Genomic DNA, 25,637 nt, shown 5'->3' on the forward strand with positions numbered 1-25,637 from the left:
TTTTTCTTCTGTTGAATAAATGTCTACTGAATCAAATAAGATGAATTGACTATATATAAAAATGTCTTACGTATAAAAAATATAGTGATAGAACAACAAATTATATAGATAGATAAATCTGAAAATTTGAAAAATCCTTTCTCCTTTCTAAAACAGAATTATGACTCTGATACTTTTCCTGTATTCTTAGAACCCTGGGATTTTATAAGAAGACAGAAAGTGTAATCTGTGTACTTAATTTATCCCAAAACTTTATATGAGGATTGCACGTCCAGTCAGAACTATAAGCACTTTAAAAGATAAATGCCAATAAGTACATGAAAGGGTCCTTCCTTCTGCCCTTTCAGGGAATATTTTGGCTAGAGTTACACCCTTTAGGTTTATATAATGTTATTAATGGGTAATATAACTTTGGAGAATAGTTTATCCCCGTTGTCTGGTTCAAGAATAAAAGTGAAAGAGGTTACTGTTTCCATTTTTATGAGTATCATTATTATCAAGTTATTAAAAGTATGAAATAATTAAATTTCATCACTACTCCTTTACTCTTTAATAATCACCTATTAAATATTAAAACTGATTCAGAAAAAATATAGAGAGACACAATGTTTGTATAATTTTAAAGTCATTTGAAAATATCTGAATACATGACTTAACTATTCAATAGTATGGGTAGTTAGTATAATACAAATACAGTCATATGTCTCAGGCTGAATGAAATTATTGGTGGGTCACTGAAGGTGCTGGGTCCTTTCAAATACCATAGACAATTCAAGTGCTAGTCTGTTATACCAAGTGACTTTATGTGAAGCTAAGAAGCTAGCCCATGGTCTCGAAAGAATTATTAATTTCCTATGTTACTCAGGAAAATTATGTTCTACCAAGTTTCCAATGAGATTCAAGTGTTTAAAATTCCTTAAATAGACTTTAACATTAACTGTGAAGTTTAAAGGGGGAAAATATAAGGAAAAAAATAATTTATGAAGAAGGAAGATCAATACTGTAGATACAATGTAGTCACAAAACACTCATAAAATCATAAGGCTATATTTAAAAATATAATAACAAATTTAGGAATTCTGGGTTAGATGACAGAGGCTGATAAAATCCACAATCTTCAATTCTAGCATGAATGGAAAAGAACATAAATGCCTAGTCTATTGAGCTTCTCCTTGTCTGTTAGCCAGGGAGGAAACGCCTGCCTAACACTTACCAGTGGAAAATCACTGAAAAAGTAGATTAGTGAGAATAAAACAACAAAAAGAATAGTTCCCTACCCATTGCTTCCCACTGAATGAACTTTTGACATATCAGCAAACTCTTCTTTTCTCTTGCTGCTGCTAGTGTACTGCTCGCTGTACAGCTTGAGGGACATCTGCTCAACAGCATCTCTTTGTGCTTCCAGGTAGCATAGTTGAACCTCAGCCTGGAGAGGGAAACAAAGAGGAATTGCTGTTTTAATTCAGAAGGAATGCATTTCAAGTGAAGTGTAACAACTCAAAGAATGGGAATTGTTTACATCATTATATCGCTCCTTTTTGAGTTGGATTTAATGGAATAAACTGGGCGTATTACAAAATTATATTTTAGATCTGAATCTTATAAGTTCTTCCTTAAAATAAGACCTGAATAAATGAACATCAGAAGACTCTGTAAATATCACAAAATATCCCTGAGATCATAATACTGTATGATAGGACTTTACATAAAAATTCTGTGAAATTCCTTAATAATATTCTTCCTCATACTGCCACATATGTAACACTTATTTTTTAAAGATCTCCCTCCAACCCATACATTTGCATGGACACATATTCTGGATGCTTTTCTAATATCTTCTCTGAGGAGAATAAAAAAGCCAAGTATTAATTCTAGTACCTCTTCAATAATAACAATAGACTTCCTTTATTACATTTTTGGGGGTTCTTTTTATAATTGTCTTAATAATTTTAAAGTAGAGGGAACAGTGTGATTTTGTTTACATGCAATTTTGAATTGTTAAATCATTCATAGTTACTTGGGGCTCACCGTAGTAAAGGAGAGACAGTAAGTTCACCACGCTGTTTTCTATCAAACCAAGGCCAAAAGAATGCTGAATAATATTTGGCATGGAAATGTATTGAACAGATGCTTTATTTATTGCAGCTGTTGTGATCTCTGTGGCTTTAGGTTTCCTTAGAACACCAGATGAGACAGAATGAAGTCTTCTTGGGGGCATGCTTGTCCATGGTCAAGGGAAGGGGGCAATGCTGAGTTCATGTACATCGTGGACCAAAGAACACGTACTTTTTTGTAGTGTGTGTCACTAAACCCAAGCATGTCCATTAACATTTCTGATAAATCTTAATACTGCTACTTTACAATATTATTACAGTCTCTTAAGAAAAATAGTTCTGGGTCAGCTGTTGGGTAACTGCCAGAATTCTATAACATATAAGGAGAAAAGGCAAGTCAGACATGACCTTCTACTCTCAGTATCCAGAGCTGACCAAGGCCTTTCACCTGGTCTTTAGATTTACAGACTCAACTTGGAGAAAAAGTGAATATTATAAAGTGGCAGCTGCTTAAAAGTCCAAATTAGGACTCTGTAGAGGAAATGGGTGGCTTATGAAAAATTGGGTCTCAAATTCCTATATTGTTGCTTTTCATAAGTAGCTAGTTATGAATGCTCTAGATTGCTGAGGAATAATTTAAACTATGTTAAAATTACTAAAGTTATATAATTGAGGTTTCTGAAATCAGTTAAAAACTACAATGTATGTTTTGGTTCATGAGAACTTTTCTTGCCCAAACTATTGGCTTGAATAAGAACAGATTCAATTGGATTAAGAATTATGTCAAACACTGTAAACAAAGAATAATGTTATACGGAGTATATTCAGTTTGGGGTAAGGTGCACAAAGGAAATGCTAGATCTAGTGTCATTAGCATCTTTATTAATGGTGTGGAAGAGGGGGTATGCAGAATGTTAATGGCATATATAGAAGAGCACCAATTAAGAGGTTTGCAAGCATCATGGAAACTGAAAGAATAACACCTACTGAGTAAGAATATTTTTTTAAAAAGGATAAGACAGAATATAGAGAATCGATCAGAAAATCAACAGAATACATCTTTTAAGAAAATATACAAATTGTTATGTGATAAATAAGATTACAGATATATTAAACAACAGTCAAAGAACTTAAAAACATACTACTCCCAAATGCTACCCCCTCTCTTCCACCAAAAATCTATAGGGCATAATGAGTATTACACCCACACTAAGTATTTCACTGACCTCATTAGAATAATGCATCTGTGCCATTAGGTGTCAAGGGACATGTTTGATATCTAGAAGTTCCTGTTAGTTTTTAAACATCCTAAGTGACAAACTGAACCACTGTTTGTTCTGGGTAAATGACCTCACAAATGTGTGCCACTGGTCACAACAATGATCATAAAGCAGTAAAGTAAATTAACGTAAGATTCATCACCACTACAGAAAATACTTGGCATTCATCCCTTTGTGATCCTTGGTCCCTTCTGGGTACAAAGGGAAACACCTCTCATATGACAGGGATACATGGAAAGGAATTCAGAGAAAAAAGCTGAGAGCAACTGGAAAGATAATTAATCACCTTACACAATGATTGAAATGTTGTAATCTAAGACTTTTATTGCACAATATTTCAGAGGTATTTGACATAGGAAACTTCCCTGCACTACCAAGGAGATGAATTAGATGGCCCAGGTCTTTCCTATCCATCTCTATTTCTCTCTCTGCTTTCAGTGATTCATTCCTAAATGTGAGGATAAAAATAGAACCAAAGTAGTTCCTTCTGCTAAGGTTGAATGGCTTTGCCAGTCTAAATCTCTCTGTAGACTGTCTTAACTTTTTCTCATACTATATCTCAGTCCAAAGAGAGATTTTTAGGAGAAAGATTTGAGGAAAATATAGTTTTTTAAAAATAGTAACACAATCTCTGGTTAAAAGAATTTCATTAGCATCTATGATAACAGTGGGTACTTTTTAAAGTGACTATATTTTACAAATGGAAACAGCTTGATTAAATAATATTAAAGGTGTGTAATCAAAAGAATTTGGCAACTTATTAAAATAAAAAAAAAAAAAACAAGACTCAGTAACAGAACCACCTTTTCATTTCTAGGTCACTGAGAGACCCATAGTCCCATCAATAGGAATAGTAGTGTAAGAAGAGAAATACAGGTGGATGGAAGAAATGAGCTGGATTTTTTGGGGGGTCTTTTAATTTGAGGTACTGGTGGGATGCTCAGAATGAGATGTTCAGCAAGCAGGTAGAAATATTAAGATTAAAATACAAACACAGAGGCAATGGTTGACTTTAGGAGATAAAATGAGAATGCCACGGGACAGAGCAGATAATGAGAAGAGAAAAAGGATCAGTTTTCACTTACTCTAGCCTAGGTCTGCATCATCCATTGGGTTACCCAGTGCAATGGATCCTCAGTCATTTTCCCTCCTCAAATTCGTTTTATGTATTGTTCATTGATTGATCTTTTTAATTCATAGCTAAGATCGCTGGTGTGTCGTTTCAGGGCTTGATTCTGGACCTCTTTTCTTTATCTATACTCTCTTCCATGGCTTTAAACGCCAACTGTATAGTAATGCCTTCCAATCCTCTTATCTGAGCTCCACATTTATATATTCAACCAATCACTTGACATTGCCACTTGGATTACTTTAGGCCTCGCTACTTAAAACAGAACTCTTCATTTTCATCCTCACCACATCCCCTAAACCTTTCTGTATTTAGACCTTTCATTTTAAATAAATGGCACCATCTATTGCTCAGGTCAAAAACATGAGAGTCATTCTTGACTCCTCTTTTTCATTTCTCCAGCAAGCTACTTTCTATATTGTTGATTCTTCTTCTAAAATGTCTCTCTAGTCTGTGTCTCCAATCTACACTCTGCCAGCCTAGTCCAAGCCTTCATTATGTCTCACCTGAAGTACAGCAATTTTCTAACATGTATCTCCCTTCACTCATTCCTACCCCTTCAATCTCTTCCCTTATAGTGGTCAGAATGATCTCTATAAGACATGAGCTGCTTTCCTACTGCATCAGACCTAAAAAACAAATTTCTACCTATGGTCTGTAAGATTTACTTCCTGTCTGCCTACATCTCTTTTCCTACTAGTCTTCCTCTTAATCACCATGCCCCTATCATCTTTGCCTACTTTCAATTATTTAAACATTCCAGTTCTTTGAATACCTCTTTCCTGCCTCAGGACCTCTGGACATACTGTTCCCTTCTCTGAAACATCCTCTTGTTAATGTCTTCTCATCCTTCAGCTCTTAGGTGACATATTACTTCTCAGAGAATCCTTCCCTAACTACCCTATCAAAAGTAGATTCACTCTATTTTCAAAAGTAGACTCACTCTATTTTTCTCTATTTCTGAACCAGGTTAATTTCCTTCATAGCACATATCACAATTTAAAATTCTTGCATTTGCTGGTTTACATTTTTTCTGTCTCTATCTCCAGACTCCAAGTTCTGTAAAGGACTGTGTCTGTCTCCTTTGCCATTTTGCATTCCCAGCACCTTGGCAGTATCTGGAACATGGTAGGAGGGTCAGTAAATAACTGTTGAATGAATGACTCATACGTTTATGCATCTATCCATTTATTACTCATATAGTCACTGAGACTTTATCATGTCTCAGGAACTGCACTAGGAACTATGGGTACAAGGAAGAATAAAACAAAGGTGCTTCTCCTGAGGGAATGCCGTGTGGTAGGGGAGAGAGCCATGACAACAGATAACTACAAGTGTCCAGATAAAATTACTGTCAGGGAGGATGGAAAATAAAACAATTTATTGCTTGAAGTGGGGGGATGGACAGTAAAGGCTTGATAGAAGTGGCATTGCAGCCAGAACTGAGATAGTAAGTATGGCTTTGTCAGGTGAAGAATAAGATGCGTATCTTTATGGGCAGAGTAACCCATTTGTTCAGGGACTCAGAGTCATGAAAGGATGTGGCAAATTCAAAGAATGGTGGCTGGAGATTTGGGGCATTTGAATGAAGAGGCTGAAGTGGAAGGGGATGGACTGTGGAGGATGTCACATTAGGGAACTTGGACACTATCTTGGGCACAACAAAGTGCCAGACGAAACTTTCTGTGATGGCCTTAACTTTCCTCCATTTCCATTTTCTGTCATGACAAGATAGTCATCAGATGGATTAGTCCAAATATGCTGATATAGCTCCTGCTACCTGGTATACTTTGAGAACGCTGCATTGAGAAGAGAACTATCAGTTCCCGTTACACTGGATACCCAGTATAGCAAACAGTGAGAATGCCTAAGTCTAGTAACTAGTACATCTAGAAAACCTTTAACATCATGTTATGGCCTGAATTATGTCCTTTTACTCCTAAGTTCCCATGTTGAAACCCTAACACCCAATGTGACTATATTTGGACATATGATCTTTAAGGAGGTAATTAAGGTTAAATGAGGTCACAAGAGTAGGGCCCTAATCCAATAGGCCTGATGTCTTTATGAGAAGAGGAAGAGACACCAGAAATACACCTGCATAAAGGAAAGGCCATATGAGGACACAGTGAGAAGGCTGCTATCTGCAAGTCAAAGAGACAGGTTTCACCAGAAACTAAACCCAAACCCGCAGACATGTTGATCTTGGACTTCCAGCCTCCAGAACCATGAGAAATAATTTGTTATTTAACTACCCAGTCTGTAGTATTTTGTTATGGCAGCCTAATAAAGTTAGAAATGCTGCCTTCTCATCTAAAATTTAATACAATTGCTTTGTTACTGATCAATCCTATCATGTTTTCCCCCCTTTATTTTATACGCTATCACTTAGAGATACTCATCTTCAAATTTAGACTACAAATTAATAATTTAATCAGGACACAAAACACAGTGTTCTAAAATACTTTATTGAAATTTGGCTTGGTATATGGTGATCCAAATTCAATGTTCATCTTTGGGGCCTAAATCATTACTCAACCATATACTTCCCTCTGGTCTTATGTGTCTAAGTAATGATAGCACATAACACATTGAGGTGGTAAATTTTAGTCAATCTAATAATCGTGAAGGATTTAACATATAATTACTTTTTTATCACGTATCCATATATGCCTTATCCTTGTCCTAAAAAGCACTAGTTTAGTTAAGAAATAATTATTTAATTATCACTACATGTCCCAGAATCGTTTGTTGGGTTAAGCATCCTGAGAATATGAAAATTAATTTTACTCTTTCTTAACCATACCATTGTACGTCTCCTTGCTCACTCGTACTGGAATTCAGAGGTCCTCACAATAGCTACTGCCTACTTGCATATCTGGGCCCATGTCCTCTGCTACATCTCCTGTTTCTGTGGAAGCTGTCCAGATTCCTAAAGCCAATGCCTTATACCAGGCCTCCTTTTATCTACACGAAGATGATCACCCCCCAAAATCACCTTTCTTTCCTGCAGCAAGATTTTTTTTCTCTAATTCATTATTCCCATTAGCAAATTAGTATAAAAAATGCTGTTTTTTTCCCATGGTAAAAAAAAGAAGAAAAAGAAAATGATCCACTGACACTAGTCAGTCCTCCAGCTATTGCTCCATTTCTCTGTTCTCCATTACAGCAAAACCAGTTTTACTTGTGTTATCTATGCTTGCTGTTTCCATTTTTTTTCCTCTTTTGTCTCGAACATACTTCAATCAGGCTTTTGTTCACATTCCTCATGCAATGGTCAGTTCTCAGTCCTCAACCTATTCCTGCCTGCTCCAGCAAAGCTGATGGTCGTGCTCTTGGACCATTTGCTCTTGTCTGTGTGACAGCTCAGTCTCTTACTTCCCTGAGGCCTTTGCTGAAATGTCATACTGTCATTCAGGTCTTCCCTGATCTGCTACTTAAAACCACAACTCACCCTCACTTGCCACCTTCCTACATATTAATACTTAGCATGTGTAGCCAAACGTGTTACTTATTCTATATTGTCCATTCTTCTCCCAGTGGACTGGAAGCTCCATGAGGGCAGGGGCTTTTGTCCATGTGTTCACTGCTATATCCCTGATACCCAGCACAGCACATGGTATGGGACATGCATTCTATACAAGTTGACTGAATAAATTTTACTGAGTTCAAACATCTGAAATGGTTTAAAATGTACAAAGAAATAGAGAGTTTGAAGGCTGTAGCCTCAGCATGATTTTTAAAAATTGTTGGGTTCATACTCCCTTAGGAAGGAGACTTTTTTTTTGACAGAAAAGAAACTTACTGAAATATATAATGGGTTTACTGTTCTCTAGAAAAATAAAAAAAGAAAACAACAGCTTCCTTAATTCAAGAGCCATTTGGGCTTTTGGAGGAGATATCAACAATGCCACAGTTTGTATTTTGAAGAGTCTACACTAGCTCAGGAAGATCACAGGGACCCTTCAATATAATGGGGGGAACCTTACTTTTTCTGGCAATAATTTTGTCATTTGGGGATATTTTCTTACTTTCACTACAGTCTTTTTTTTTTTTTTTTTTTTTACCTTAAATACAGTATCTCTAAGCACATGCCTTTTCTTTTTCTTCCTTACACAAATACTGTGCCTCTCCTCTTTTGTCCCCGTAGTATTCCTCTTATGCAACTGGCCCAGAACGATTCCTTCTTTTGGAAAGACCTTCAGGTTTCAAGACCCCCACAGGCCTCGCCAAGGATTTCCAGGGTTGATTAGAATCTACACTTGGAAACATCTACTCTTTTGTTTGGCAGAGTTCCCCATACTCATTCAAGGATTTAGAGTTGTCACCTTTATAGTGTTTTTTTCTAAGATCGGGTTATTTTGTGTGTTTTTGCTTTTGTGTCATTGTTGGTGCTTCATAATTTCCTAAAATAACTCACCTTTTGGATTGAATTCAAAGTGCATTTCCTTTGTCCAGAAATGAACTCTCTATAGGCATTTATTCACATATCTATGATTAGCTACATTCTGGCTAAATACAAATAACATTTGGCATTACAACAAATGAGAATCTCATGTTGCTTTTCCAGTCCTACATGCATGACTGACTGAGTGGGTGCCAAAGCTTCCTTTCTACCAGCCAGAGCAGGGAGTCATACGACTAAAGGAGCGATATATTTCTTTGGAGTAAAGTTGATTAAAGGTTTTCATTTATTCATTCAACAAATATATTTTGAGTGTCTCTTATGTGTAAGGCATTATGCAAGATACAAATCTGAGTCAGACACAGTATCTACCCTCAGGGAATGTTAATCTAAAATCACAGAAAAATTATATATAATAGGAGCTCAAATATTCATTCAAGGATAAATCCAATATTACACTTCAAAAATGTTGCCAGAGAAACAATTAGTAAGTTTGTTAGAATGTTCTTTTTATTATTGGACAAGAGAGTCATGAAAGTTTTAAAAAATATGAATATTTCCCTTGTTAAAAATTAAATCTATATCAAAAATTTAACAAAGAATCTCAAAGCTGATTTAATATTATTACTTAGCAAAGACTATTGCATATACTAATCTTTGTACATTAGTAACAAAACTATGGTCATATTAGAGGCCCAGAAAACCTAGCCTTATGTTCTCAAGGTTTGTTTATAGATCTCATGGCTAAGGAAATCAAGACAACTGCAAAAGATAACTGATTTAAGTTAAAAATATGACATAAATATAACCTTTAAAAGGTTATCTTTATTTCTGTTAACTTGTTTGCAAACCATTGAAAACATTCACTATGATGTTTAGGAAATTCAATTTTAAAGCTATGTCTTTAATGATATTTGTTAAATGGTAAGCATTTAGACAAAGCGGAGAAATTAACATTAACACTATTTTCATTATTTCTTCTGCATTTGTTTATATGTAAATAAAATGTCCTTTTCCTTCATTTTAATGACAGATGAGATGTTTATTAAAAACAACAACAAAAACATATCTACCTAACAAACATAAAGAACAAATATATCAAAAATTACACTGTGGAGAGCTTCATCAGCCATCACTCCTTCCTTTTTGTAATGCATGTCATTAAACTCATTAAGAATTCAGCATTTTATGTCATGAGCTAGGGTTGGAAGGGAGGGTGATTATACTGTGTGGACTGGAAGGGATGATTAGAATTTTCGATGTCTCTCCACTACGGTTTCCTTAACAAATATCTACACAATGACATAGGCATCCTCTGTTTATATTCTATGGCAGCATCTTTATTCCCATCATCTCAATTCCACTACATCAAATCCTTATTTACTTTCTGGCAGAAACTAAAAATTAAAGATGTATAATGTGAAGATACAATCTTAGCTTCTCTTGCCCTGCAGGACTGGCACTTCCTTCAAAAGTACAATTATGCTGGCAAATCCTGCTATTAACTCTGTGACTACAACGATGTGCACTCCAGTTCCTTTGAAATTCTATAAAATTGTTGTCCTTAGATGGTGATAGAAAGGAAGGAATGAAGCAGGAACAACAAGATTTACTTTACATACTAATAATAATAATTTAGTTATCAAAACAGAACCAAACAAGTGTGCCTTTATACTGTTCTTTAAAAATTTAGCCTCCTAGGGTTCTAATAATCAGGGCCTACGGTTCAGGAATGCATGGTAGCACTCAGCTCAGTGCCTATATCCTCATTTCAAAGAGAATCATTCAAACCGACATCCACCCTGTCAAGAATCTTGACTTTGAGCTGCTAATGTAGAATAAAAATCAATATAAATTTTGATCATTTGATGAATATTTACTTCTTTCTTTAGTGTTTGGGGATTTAGAATTGAAAAGTGCTGAATCAAGTCATTTTATTTTTTTGTGTTTGTGCCAACACCAATTTACTACTCTCCAGAAAGTTCCTGAACAAGATGTCTCAGGTGGCATGCATGTTGGTTTTTCCTGTCAATCACAACAGTATGTCAGTAGGGAACCATAATCATTTCCCTTTCATACTCTTAGTGTTCCAAAAAGGAATATTTTGATTATTTCCTTGGAAAAGGTAAACTTTCTCATTTAGACACACTATTAAAAGCCTGGTGTCTATTGTTTTTGGCATTCAGCTGAGCCTAAATTGATATAATCTATTAAAAGTTAAACACTTCATTTTAGGCTCCAAGGGTCATGCACAATAAATAGAATTTACAAATAGGTTCTTCTACAAGCAAAGTTCAGTATTACCCCCAAGACAAAGAGCTTTTATAGAAGCTGCCATCTTTCTCTATGCAATTTCTGAAAAATAACAAGAAAATATCAACTGACTGCTCTAATCTGCAAAAAGACTTCACAATAAAAAAGACTTTACATTTTTATTATAAATGGAAAGAAGACACACTATAGAAAATTGACATTAAAAAAGCTTAGCAATTAAACTGTGATTCCAGTGTGAGCAGCATACCAACATTTTTATTATGATACTTTGATACATACATAACAAAACCTTACTATTCTTAGAGTATTTCCATAGTGATTTTAGAAATAATGGTCTTTCCCAATTTGAAAAAGATTAAATTAATTGCAAGTCCCCCCAAAAGTAGGGTATTCTCATTTTTAAAAAATTTCATACATGACATAGTGGCAGAAGACTCAATATTAAAAAGGCATTTTTGATGGTTCCTTATAAATTAAATAAAAATGGCAGCAGCTGCCTTTCCTAAGGATGATATAGCCCTGGACAATCACTAGATATTCTGCAGACAGATGTTTTAAATAAAATGAAATATTTAGATTGCTAGATACCTTGCTAGATATGAAGGCAATTATAGGATGACTTTGTTAAATTACATTTTTCATTTTTGTGAGGGGAAAAAAGAATTGTCCTGGAAACAGTACCAACAGGAAATGATCCTATATCTAAAACAGCTGGAGACTGTAACTAATATAAATTTACTTGAAAATAAAAATTCTGTGTGCCTCTGGAGACATGCAGTAACATGCCATAAAAACAGATGAGAATATAAAAGTATTTAAAAGGGAGAAAATACACTTTATCCAGATAATGTACTGAGATGTGGTCCACTGATAAATGAGAAATATTTAAAGATGAAGAAAAGAAAGAAAATCAGAAGAGTAATTTTAAAACTTATAATAGATATTTTATTTAAAGCTATATTTGTAGGAAATATCAAAACAATATTTTTCTAGGAAAAACTGTGCTTCTTAAGAAATTGGTTATTAATCAATTTACTAAAGTCATAATAATAATATAAAGGCATAAGTATGTTTAATTGAAAAATTCTAATAGAAGCAGAAGATGCTAAGTTAAATACCTTAAATGCTGATAAGAATATTCCAGTAATTCTCAAAGTCATACGTAATAGCTTCCACACACAATAGCTCCCCACTACCTTATACCTTGTCCATGCTCCCCCATCCATACTCTTGTTAGCTGTTGAATTAAAAAGACATCTGATACACTAATTCATATAAAATATTCACAGGCATTAACATCTTAACATAGAACATCTCTAAGCTCATCAATTTCAATATTCTTCACTTAAAGACAGAAATGCATTAATCTACAAGATAATTTTAGGAAAAGCTATGGGTGGAAATCTATGTGCACAGCCAGAATGGAGAGAACCTGGAAAAACACCTCCAAGTCTTGGGTGTTCACCTTCCTCATCTATGCCTAAGACTCATCCTGGTCCAACTCCTAGTGGTCTGGGTCTCAGGAGACTATGTGAAGCTGGGATTTCCTATGGGGCCTCAATTTGCACGGTTAGGGAAGATCGCAGAACCTCAGAAACTGGCTTATGCATGTCAGCTGGAGAGGAGACCCCATAGGAAGAAAGTGGGATGAGGAGAATAAAGGCAGTAGAAGAGCAAGGGGAAAATATGAGGATGTATGTTGAGTGTGAAGAGCAGTTATCACGATAGTGCCCATAGAACCCAAAATGGAATATTCTTAAACAAAATGTTAAGCAAAATTCTTTTGTAAGTTGACATTGCAATAATCTTCTCAAAAGCAAAACTCTAGGACATACATTAAAACTCAAAACCATATCCAATAATTCTTCCCTCTTTTCTACTAGTTCACCAAATGTTAAAAGGAACTACTAGGGCTATTTTCTGGTAGATCTGTGACAAAGCCATACACACAAAAACTCTACAATAGTGAGTTCCAAGCATTGTATCATCTTTATGATTACACAGACTGATCATCATTGCTGCTTAGAGCTTGTAAAGCCTGACTTGTTGCTTAGTTGTTCCTGAAATTTCTTACTACCTCTTTGCTATTATATCCAGAGAAGAATGAAAAAAATATTAATGATACAAATACATATTTTCTTTTCCTCTTCAGTGGCTTGATTCCTATCCATCAGGCATACCGATATTTTATGTAAGGGACAAGCTAACCATAATTACATGCTCTTGCTTTCTCCCCACTTTTGCTTATCTCAATTGTACATTTTTATATTCCTTCACTTTAGGACTAGAGTGAATAAATGAACTGTTATAATCTCCTAAGCCAAGAGATTAATTATAAAAGGCTTCCTAACATTGCTATGTCCAAAGTAGACAAATTTCAACAAAAATTTCTCTATTATTCTATTTTCCCCCTTATGTGGCAAGATAATGCAATGGAAGGTATTAGATGCTATACTTAAAATCTATTTAAAGGAAAGATCTGACCTCATCCTCAACCAGCGTATTGCAGACACATCTCTTCCCGGGTACCTGAGTCTTTGGTGCTTACTTTGGCCTTGGCTGTCCATCACCCAGCCTCCTCCTAAGCTGCTCCTGCCCTTGCCCACACACTCCAGCTATACTCAGCTTCTTTCAATTTCAATTCCTTGAATGAACCTAGCTCCTTCCTACCTTGGACATGCTGTTTACTTTGCCTAGAATTTTCCTCCTCTCTTCTTCACATGGACGGTATCTTCAAATCCTTTAAGTATCAGTTTAAATGTTACTTCCTTCCCTGATCATCTTATCTCCAGTAGGTATCTACTATATTCTCTTTCTCTCAGGCCTTATTTGTTTTCTTTCTAATATTTACAACTTACAATTATATTTATCTGACTGGGTAATTTTTATTTTATCTTTCTTATTTGCATGATTACTTGTTTTTGATCCATATCCCACTGAAATGTAAATTCCACAAGGACAAGGACCACATATTTCTTGTTCATATTAATAATTATCCAGAAATTGTGTGTTGAATGAATGAATGAATGAGCTATTGCATTAAAGCTCATGAACTATCTTGGTAGAAGCCTGAAAGAGAAGCAATGTCCTTGTAGAAAGCAGAAATTCTTGGCCAGTGCTGACAAACAACTCAGGTTGCCAATCTGAGAGGTAAAATGTGACTGGTTTGAGTTCAAAAGACTTCCTGAGCTGTGGCAGGATAAATACCTTTTAAAGGGATGCTTTTCCCAGAGTTTCCTGAGATTCTTTCAGTTTAAGAAGAGGACTGAGATTCCCTAAAATTTGCAAACAGAAAACCCCCAATAGAATATTAAGCCTCCATGTTACATATTTTAATTTAAAGTGATGATGTTTAATTTTAGCAAGTCTCTGTGAAACTTTAAACTTAGAGATAAAAGACCCTATGGAGCTAAGATGTGGAGAAAATATATCGTACTCCAGACCATAGTGGGAAAGCAGAATTCTCAAAGTCATAGTAGGGAAGAACAGTTGAACAACACAGAGTAGTTACGAAAGTTCAGATCATGAAGGAACCAAAGGAAAAACAAAATGCTTATTAAATGGTCAAACCTCCTAAACTAAGCTCTCAGACACTCCAAAATGTACCTAATTTGGCTTTCAGTTATCAAAGGGGAGAGAGATGTAACAATTTACCTCTTTTAAGTCCCAAAAATTTTTTTTCAAATTTTATTTCTTCCATTTAGGATGGAAGTCTGAGATATTTCATATTCTTAAACAGAATCTGTTCTATGGATGACTTTCAAAACATAAACATCAATTATAATGCAATTATACTCACAGGTATCATTGGGGCTGCTTTTATTCACATCCAATGTCTTTAGATGCAAAGATTTATGAGTTCTTATTTCTGATTTAACAGTTTATGTTCTCTACTACATTCAAGATGGAAGAGTTATTCCTTGCTACTCTTGACGAAACAGCCTCTAGTAGCTTGTCTCATCTATCATATATGATATATTAAATGAAGCTGAGAAACTAAATAATGTTTTAATAAGCATATGAAAAACAAGAATAAGTAGCCTCAGAATAAAAATGCAAGAGGTCTCATTTCAGTATGGTGTTGCAGGCTTTGCATTTTTAGCATTTTGGTTGTTCAGGTCATTCTGCTTTTCTGCTGTAGCTTACATAATCAAAGTTGACCATGTAATACCTAGAGGTATAATTCTATCAAGATTTGGAGAGAGAACCAAGAAGGAAGGATTTCTACGCCTAGGAAAAAGATACCTGGGCTGTATTTAATTTCTCATGGTTATGGAAAGTTGAAGCAATCTTTCTTGTGAGGTAATATATATATATATATATATATATATATATATATATATATATATATATTTTTTTTTTTTTTTTTTTTTGAGACAGAGTCTTGCTGTGTTGCCCAGGCTAGAGTGAGTGCCGTGGCATCAGCCTAGCTCACAGCAACCTCAAACTCCTGGGCTTAAACAATCCTAACTGCCTCAGCCTCCCCAGTAGCTGGGACTACAGGCATGCGCCACCATGCCTGGCTAATTTTTTCTATATATATATTTTAGTTGGCCAGATAATTTATTTCTATTTTTTTAGTAGAGACGGGGTCTCGCTCTTGCTGAGGCTGGTCTCGAACTCCTGACCTCGAGCAATCCACCCGCCTCGGCCTCCCAGAGTGCTAGGATTACAGGCGTGAGCCACCGCGCCCGGTCTCTTGTGAGGTAATATTAAAATCCTTTTGGTGACCTTCTGTTGAACGTGAAACACAAATCACAGGAGTAGCTAGTGACCCTGTACTTGAGTCATTATACCCATTAGTGGCCAGATTATTCAGCATCCAGTTTAACAGCTGTATGTTTATATTTCCCCTTAGGAGGGCCCTCATGAGAAAAGGCCTGGGCATGAGGCTTCTTGTAGCACATCTTCAGTCATATTGTTGTTTTGACTTAAAAATCAAATAATAGCATCAAAGATCAAAGGTCTTTTAGTGGTTGCCATTTTCTTCAGAACAAAATTGAAAGTCTTAGCACAGTATTTAAATACCTGGCATCATAGCTGGATCCCCATTTACCTTCCCATATACCCTCCACGACTTCCTCCCATAGTCACGTCAGACTAAGCTATGCCCTCCCACGTACACCTCTGCTACCCAGGCTTTCCTCCATTTCCGCAATTCCACATCTCCCAAATTCCACTAGGCCCAAGAACCTCCTCCATTACCTGAATTTCCTTGACACATGATCTGTCACTCTACTATAAAACATATCTCTTTCCACCTTATAGATATTCATGACTCCTCTATTGTACTAGATTTTAAGTTCCTTAAGAGTGGATATGAGCCAGATTTCTTTTGACATCACCCACGGGTTCCTGACACACAGCAGACATTCTGTAAGTTCTTGCTGAATGAATGAAAAAGATAAACAGGAGTCTAGTATGGCTTTTTCTAAGAAGTGCTGAAGATATCATTTTAAAAATCCTTCTAAAAGTTTTGGGCAGGAAAAGTGCAATGTGAGCCTGGGACATCTTCTTGTACCAGAAAACAAAAAAGCATTCTTTGACTAATAGGCATCTGTCAAAAGGACACAGGTACCATCATGAATAGGCTGCCTTTTTGGCAAATGTGGGAAATATAAGCATCAAAAAGAAGAATTATTGTAATTGATTGTTTTTATATTGAATAAACAAAAACCAATTCATATGTATTTATACTCAAAGAGAGAAAGGGAAAGAAGTGTCGGCATTGAAGGTAACTCCTTACCACCCAAATCGGTAAATAAATGGAAAAGCATTTCACTTACTTTTTAAAAGAACTGAAGCTTATCTGAAGTTGATAACGGAAAGCTTTATAGACAATAAAATGCCAACTAAAAATGAGGAAGAAATAACAGGATTTAAAAATCACCATTTTACAACCCCCCAAAAGATAATTGATTCCAGCAAGAATCATGAATGGATTCTAAAACTCTTAAGCAAATCTTTGATGGGGAACTAACCAAATATTCACACAATGCCCAAGCATTGTCCATAGATTACCTGCTAATTATAGTACTTTATCATCTACACAAAGAAGGTACTGTATCTGGCTGTCACCACTTCAGCATCACAAATAGTAGACAGCCTGACATGACAGGATGCCATTTGAAGTATACATGCCAAAAATATTTAACCTGAATCCAAGCAAGTCTCTGGTCCAAATTTCCAGTTTATAGGAAATAATGGGTAGAGGAAAAAGTTAAGAGACACCATGAGGAAACAATCAGACAAACCTGGAACATGAAACATTCCACACTATGTTCACTTGGCTTCTTCAAATTGGCATTTAAAGACTGCTGGGACCTCAGTGTGAGCGGAGTTCTGAGATAGAAAGAAACGTGCCAGAATAAAAGACAACAATGAGAAACTAAGTCATTTTGTACTGGCAATCTGCTACTTCAGGGCTTGAGAACCAGTCCTAAGAAAGAAGTATATATTTTTTAAAATGATAAACATTTTACTAATAGTCAGAATCTCATACCCAAAATGAACCTCTCTACCATTTTATAGGACATTTTAAAAGAACTATAAAATTTTATATTTTACATAATTAGATATTTATATTTTATTGTTTCATCCCAAATAATCTATTATATTATGGCACATGTATTGATTTTGTCCTATTATTTGAAACAGTATGCAAATTAACAGGTTAATTGGATGTAGTAATCCTAGGTTCACTATCTATCACCTATATCAGCTCACTATTCACTGGGTACCTAGACAAGTGGTTAAATCATCATTGAGAGTAATGTTCTGCTTGATCAGGAATCACTTGATAATAAGAATATTGATACTTCTGACAATAAATTACATTTATACTTCCATGGCTTGTGATTTCACATGTATTATCTCATTTGATAATCATAACAACCTGTGCTATGCACAGGTAGGTCAGGTATTATTGCCCCCCCTGAACAGATGGAGAGGTCAGAAATCAAATAAATTATTAATAGTTTATCTAGTCACATAGCTAATGAGAAGAAAAGCTAGAGATTTTTGGCTCTAAGTCCAATGCTTTTTTATTAATCCTAACCATCCTAGGTATCCTCTCTAGCCAGTAGTCCTGAAACCATGATTTCCAATCTCTGGCCAGTCCCTGACTGAGGATGCCAGCACAGACACAGACAACTAAAAGACCTGGGCTATGACATCAAGTCTATTGAGTAAGGTATGCACATCAGTCACTTTCTGCAAGGCCCCATGTATCTTGTCCAATCAAAACTCTCTGCTCCGACTGCCTCCATAAATGACACAGATTCTGCTCCTTTGATGGCTGTGCACCACCACTGTGTGTTCCTTGTCTGCACACTCTGATTCCCTTGCCCTGTGCTAGCTCACCACTAAACTGCCTTTTCACTCCTTCTCTTTATATGTCCAGCATGTGGCAAGCAATGAAGCCTCACTGCAAGGATCTTTTTCATGTCAATTTTGATTGCTGATCCCCAATCAGTAGCATTATTTATTATAATTATCATGATTTATTGATACATAGGGCTCATAGGGGGTCCTGGGGTAACTTAGAAATTTAGGGCTGGGGCTGCAGCACATGCTGAGCCCTTGTCTTCTATGCATTTTGTCTTCCTACAATTCCTTCCTAGAGATACTATCTCTGTTCCCCTCTGACCTCCTTTCTGCTCATTTGCCACAGTTTCTCACTGTCTCTGTAGGGCTTTTGTGTATGTGCCATCCTGATTCAACAATACTTGTTCACCCTTTCCCCTCCAATCTCTGGTTCCTCACTCTCTTGCTCCTCTGCCCCTACTTCGTCTATAGTTGTATTCCACCTGGTCGTCTGCTCAAAGCAACCTGCTTTTTCTAAAGGGAACATCTGGACCCTAGATGTTTATAAACCGAGAGGGTAAGACCTTGCTTATAGTGAATTTTCTGCTCTTTATTTTTGTTTTGTTTGTTTGTTTGTTTGTTTGAGGCTGGGGCCCAAGGTCAGGACAAACACTGGGCCAAGAAAAATTTTAAAGATGGTTAAAAAAAGTTAGGAGAAAAAATGACACTCAGTTTAATGATTAAGGAAGGAGTCAGATGAGGGGAGATGGGTCTAACATTAATTGAAAGGCTATGTTTTAAACAATGTAATGTAATCCTTTCAATGTCAAATGGATCAGTACAGTACCTGGGAAATTCATGAAGCCCCTGGCACCTGTTCAGATTTCTCTTTCCTTCCTAACCCATTGAGGCTTGCACATTTCAATACAGGCTTCATAGAGCAACTCAGGACTTGTGTGATAACCTGTGAGATAATCATGTAGCAGGCATCACCGGCCTTTGTTTTCCCAAATTCTACCTATCATCCGCCAGGGAATATTGTTCCCACTGTTGCTGTTCTGTAGGAAATAAGTTCCCAAAATGAAATGTTATTCTCTCTGTGGTGAGCCTTGCAAGACAGAGAGGTTATGAAAAGTTAGGTGATCCTCGTGAGAAAGCAGGAGCCTGAGCAGAGACAAAGATAGTTAAGGACAAACGGCTGGAGTAAGAGAAAGAAAAAAAGAAGAAATATAGATCCAGGAGGAGTCAAAAAGCTTTTTTATATTTTGTCTAGGTTCCAGAACAGTCATAAGACAGTAAATTAAGAAAAAAGAATGGTGAATTTAGTTGTAAAATAGTCTATCTTCCTCACCCCAGTTTAATTAGCATTTCCATATTCTCTATGAATACCTAACCTTTCCATATACCCTCAAAATTCCATGTTTTAAATATTACTCATATATCATATACCTTCCTAAAGTGGATTCCAGGTCTATACAGGCCTCACAGACTCCTTTAAAAAGTTTGCTCTTATTTAGAACTTGGGAGGAAAGCAAATTAATGTTCTATAATCTATTCACCAGGTTCTAAAGTCACTTCTTTTCAGAAGTCCCTCAAATTCCCAAACTAGAATTTATTGCTCTGGCCAACTCCTTCTTCCCACCAACCAAAACATTGAAGTTTCTTTCCAGGCTTTTTGAGTGATTGCCTCACAATTACCAACAGCCCAGCATACACATTAGGTTGTCACTTCCTACCAGATGTTTTCCAGCTGTTCTCAATGTCTTTCTCCTAATGCTCTGCCATCTGCCACCTTAATGGTGGCACAATGGGGAACGGATGATTTGGTGACTTTGCTCTTTGAGTTGTAAAGACCTGGCCCATTGCCTCAAATTGGGAAAGTCTGATATGCACATTTGTCACATTTCTCCAACTACAGTTGTTGCATTTATTCCACCTACTAACTCACCAATATTAAGCCAGTTGTGACATGATATATGTGAACTCTCCCTATCACAGCTAAGCCTGAACCACTCTTCATTAATGGACACATTCACATCTCATTTCTGACCATAATATATCCTGCCATCAGGATGACAGCTGGTATCTTCTTGCCCAATAAATACTATTCCCTTTACCTTAAAAAATATTTTTTTTACCAGCATTCCAATAGCACTTCAGGACAGTAAGCAGTTACATGCCTTTTGTGATACCTTATCAGTTACACCTTATACACAGAAATCTTACACTTGTTTGATAATGTCCACAGCTGAATGAAGACAAATTTTGGCCCTCTGAGATCACTGGTCAGTTATCAGAGTCAAAGTCAGCCAAGGCACAGAAGCTATCAATGCTGATTTCCAGGGACTGTAAATCAGTGTGTAATTTATTTATGTATATTTATTGAGGAAATTATTGCTCCCTTCAATTATGGAAACTATCTTTCTGAAACCTTGATTATACTAGATGTCAGAAAGGTTAGCACCATCAGTTCATAATCCCTTCCAAAGGCCCAATGGGAATATTCATTATTGGGACTTCAGCCATTATAATAGTAAGTTCAGGAAAATTGAAATGCATACTAATTACAATGTACCTGTCTCCAGTCATATAGTTTTTATTTTTTTTTTTTTTTTGAGAAAGAGTCTCACTCTGTCACCTTAGCTACAGTGCAGGAGTGTCATCATAGCTCACTGTAACCTCACACTCTTGGGCTCAAGCAATCCTCCTGCCTCAGCCTCCAAAGTATCTGGGACTACAGGTGCATGCCACCACGCCTGGATAGTTTTTCTATTTTATGTAGAGACAGGGTCTCACTGAGGCTAGTCTTGAACTCCTGAGCTCAAGTGATCCTGCCACCTCAGCCTCCCAGAGTGCAGGATTACAAGCATGAGCCACAGCGCCTCATATACATGTATAATTAATTATTTTAATATTTGGACTGTCATCACATGATAACTCCATGTGTTATCTTCCAAAATAACACAAACCTTCTACGGCTATATTAATTGGGTAGCCTAATTAAAGTATTTGAGCTTATGGTCACAAGCCAGATCTGCTTGCAATGTGATCAGACTATAAACCTGGGACTGAAAGAGGATGTTAACATCACCCCTGTTAGCAAAAACACATGTTCTCTGGTCTAGTAACACTATTATATCTTGAACAAGTATCCTCTTCCCCATTCTAGCTCATATGTAACAAGAATTAACAAAAATATCAATCTTTTAATCTACCAAGCTATAAAATGTCAAACACCAACTTCATGCTTTACTTAAAACAGCCATACATGTAGCAACAATGTAACATGATGATGTGCTAGAAGTTCACTGATTTCCACTTTAGTCAAAAAATGTATTTAGGTGTTTTACAAACAGAGAGCGCTTTCAACTTATAAAACAAGCTTGTATGGTGGTCCTTATGAGCAATGAGGACAAGGAGCTTCTAGTTAGCAAGGGACACAAACAGTAACAACTCTAATGTAAGGCAGAATAATATGAAAGAACTAAGTAACAAACTGAGGCACTGATAATTGGTAGGAAATTAGAAAATACTTCATGAAAAAGGTGGTGTTTTCACTGGGTCTTGGTGGATGAACAGAATTTTGACCAGTGACAAGAAAGGAATATAGTTAGGCTTAAAAAAATAAAAGTCTTTAAAAACCAGACTCTACTGTGCTTCATATAATCACTGATATTTTGCACCCCTAAGAGTGTTATTTAAGTTTTCAATGCAGTTAATTGAAACCCTACTAGATGCAAATCAAAAGTTTCAGCCTTAATTGAGATATTTTGAAAATTGAACCCATTGCTTCAGGCAGGTGCTACATGAGATTCCATTAATATAGGTAATTAACATTAGCCTCTGCTTTAATTAACATGCATACTTTAATTAGCAAAGCATTAACCAACATTAAAAAATGTGATCTTCATGCATCACAAAAAACTGCAAAGTTATGACTACTATGTTATTTTTCTCTAAGGTTGTAAATCACAAAACAGCGATCACCTTTGAAGTATACATCAAATTAAAAATATTAAACAGGAAGATATATACAATATGAGTGAAAATTCCATCAAAATGAAAAAGAATGCTCTTTAAAAATTACAGAACCAACAGCCTTCACATTTTAAACATAAATTACATTATAATGTTTTAATGATCATTTGGAAGACAGAAGACTTTTGACTTGAAAAATCCCCATGGACTGTCACCTTCCTTATACGTAATAAATCAATTACTATACGAGAGTAGCATTATTGACGTGACCATCTACCTCCTAACCTCTTCCTATCCTTCCCAGGGACCAAAGAAAGCACTATTCTCTAATGCTATTTAATACCTGAGGTCTTAAACTAGCAGAAAATTCATTTTTAAAATAATTTATGTTGCCTTATTTTATCTGTAAGATCCAAATGTGTTAGAATAGTTCTTTACTGTCAATCTACCATGTGCTGGACCACCAAAAATTAATTATTATGGATGTATTTTGTTAAATACAAAATTAATTTTCATGTTCTTTCCTTACTTTGATCAATTAGATGTGCCAATTTTCAAGTCCTGTTCATATGCTATACATTATCTATTTTTTAGTACTTTAATGAAAACAGCTTCATCATTATATGGAATAGAAGTACTGTAGAAATAGTATCCATATAGCAAATTATTGTATTCTTTTGTCCTAAGACATGCTGAAATTATAGTAAAGAACATAGCAAGCCTTTTAAAACACATGTTTACAGAAAAATTTATCATATTCTGATTAAGCATTAAGGAAAACATCCCTAATACTGCCCAAAATTAAAACAACTAAGTCTCCAGTATACCCTGACTGTGTGTAAGGCAGTATTTTAGACACAGAGAAATCTGAATTACCATGCAAAAAGTGTCCTGGATCTCATAAGCTTATATTTAAATCTAAACTGAAAATCCTGGAAATCAGGGCCATTGTGGTAAACGTTGGTGCAATGGAAGAAAAAGAGCTAGGGAGCAGCACACAGATTTGTAAGCTCATCTGCTGTTTTAAGCTGTAACTAACACTGGAACTGCTTATTTCCAGTGACTTTAAAAGGGTTGGGCTTCTCTCCTCCTGTTCTTACCACTGGCCATTTCACCATAGCCACCACAGGGTCAGCATGAGTCAGCATCTTTACCTTTCACTCTCTGCACTCCTTTGCAGCTAACAAATTGGGAAATGAATGTTTCTTTTGTTTGCAAAGCCATTCCCCAAGTTACAGTGAATGTCTTAGTCCTTTTCCCTATGGCAAATCAGAGCCTGGGCTCCCAGGAGACCATGTGGGAGCTCAGCATTCTTCCTGGATCCATGCTGAGGGCAGTGCCCTGGAAAGAGGTGCAAGGGCACCTCTCAATTCTGTTTAAATAATTTTTTTTTTTTTGAAACAGAGTTTTGCTCTGTGGCCCAGCTTGAGTGCAGTGGTGAATTGTGTAGCTTGCTGTAACCTCAAACTCCTGGATTTACGCAATCTTCCTGCCTTAGCCTCCAGAGTAGCTCAGACCACAGGTGTGCAACACCACAACCAGCTAATTTTTCCTATTTTTTGTAGAGATAGGGTCTTGCCATGTTGCTCAGGCTGGTCTCGAACTTCTGGACTCAAGTGATCCTTCCACCTCAGCCTCTCAAAGTGCTGGAATTACAGGTATAAGCCACTGTGCCTGACCTGTTTAGGTAAATTTAAGGAGCCTTTATCAAATTCTTCCCTTAGTCTGTAGACTGTATCGTGACAAAATTTATTATATTGGATTGCCATATATCAGTATTACCCATGTTCTGCCCTTAAATTCACTTGGGCTTTCACTCAGGAAAAGTACAAGCAGGATAAATAGAGAGAAGCATATTTATAGCCAGGGCTTTAAGAAGTACAGAACCTTGCTTTATAAATGTATGACAAATGCTCACGAATATCCCTCTCTTGTTTTAAGTTCCTAGGACCTTTCCTTAGAAAAGTCCTTCAAAGATGCAAGAGGATCCATAGCATCAAACACTGAGCCATCTGCTTAACTCTATATAAATATTCAAGACAATTGCCTATGAGTGAGAGTTTGCTCTATATTAAATTGATGTATTTCCCTTCATTCTAGAGTAATGATTATCAGAAAATGTATGACAAATGCTCACGAATATCCCTCTCTTGTTTTAAGTTCCTAGGACCTTTCCTTAGAAAAGTCCTTCAAAGATGCAAGAGGATCCATAGCATCAAACACTGAGCCATCTGCTTAACTCTATATAAATATTCAAGACAATTGCCTATGAGTGAGAGTTTGCTCTATATTAAATTGATGTATTTCCCTTCATTCTAGAGTAATGATTATCAGAAAGCAGTCCACAGATCACCAGCTTCAGAATCAGCTGGTGGGTTCACTAAAATGCAGATCCCCAGTTAGAACTGAATAAATATTAGTTTCCGAGAGTGGGTCAGTTTTAACCAGAACTCCCAGGTGATGCTTACACAACAATCTGGAGACCTGCTAAGAGAGAGAGAACCTGCAATCTCCCACTTATACTATAGGAAATGGTCATGAAAATGAGGGAAATGTTCTGCAGCTAATCTCCTAACTTCCTTATAGATTAATGTGGGAGAAGAAAATAGGTTTTGTTGGGAGAAAGCTTTTATTAAACAGAGTCACTTTTGATAATTAACAAAATTTGATGGGCATATAACAAAAGTCACATAAAGTAGAAAGATTTATGTTTATGTCTAATATATTTTTAAAGTCATCCCTGTTATAAATATGGCTTCATGAATGCATGAGGTTTTTTAAACACATTTCTTTAAAAAAAAAAAAAATCAAAGTTAGTTCTGTTGGTAGAGTATCCTGCTTTTAACCTTTTACTTTACCAATAGATGGCTAGATCATTATCATGTTTCATGTCAATCAACTACTTATGATTTTCACTGAAATATCTAAAGGGGAGATATTTACCTTGAAAGAAACAGACAGATTTATCTTACGAGAGACAGAGACAGATTTAACATACACTGACTTTCTTTGGATCTCTGATTATATTCTACACGACATGATCACCATAAATCTGGGACAACATAGTCCAACTCACCTACCTAAACAATAAAATTAGGTTGGCAAAAAAGGCTTTCCCAGTTTTTAAATTTTATCTCTCATTACTTTCCACACAACCTCCTTCCCCAGGCAATTTATCTATTTTAACACTGGGTCTCAAATAGGAATGCTTC

The 25,637-nt window shown here is 36.0% G+C and overlaps 1 protein-coding gene across 2 annotated transcripts in view; it reads right to left on the reverse strand.

The window, feature by feature from the left end:
- The window catches only part of AKAP6 (A-kinase anchoring protein 6), a 451,824-nt gene that overhangs the window by 143,250 nt on the left and 282,937 nt on the right, over positions 1-25,637 (reverse strand). For both annotated transcript variants that reach the window (XM_045569009.1, XM_045569000.1), the window contains exon 8: positions 1,278-1,426. In XM_045569009.1, the coding sequence (XP_045424965.1) occupies positions 1,278-1,426 (149 nt within the window). The remainder of the gene's footprint in view (positions 1-1,277; positions 1,427-25,637) is intronic.

This window comes from Lemur catta, chromosome 1, assembly GCF_020740605.2.
Source record: "Lemur catta isolate mLemCat1 chromosome 1, mLemCat1.pri, whole genome shotgun sequence".
Taxonomy (NCBI): Eukaryota; Metazoa; Chordata; class Mammalia; order Primates; family Lemuridae; genus Lemur; species Lemur catta.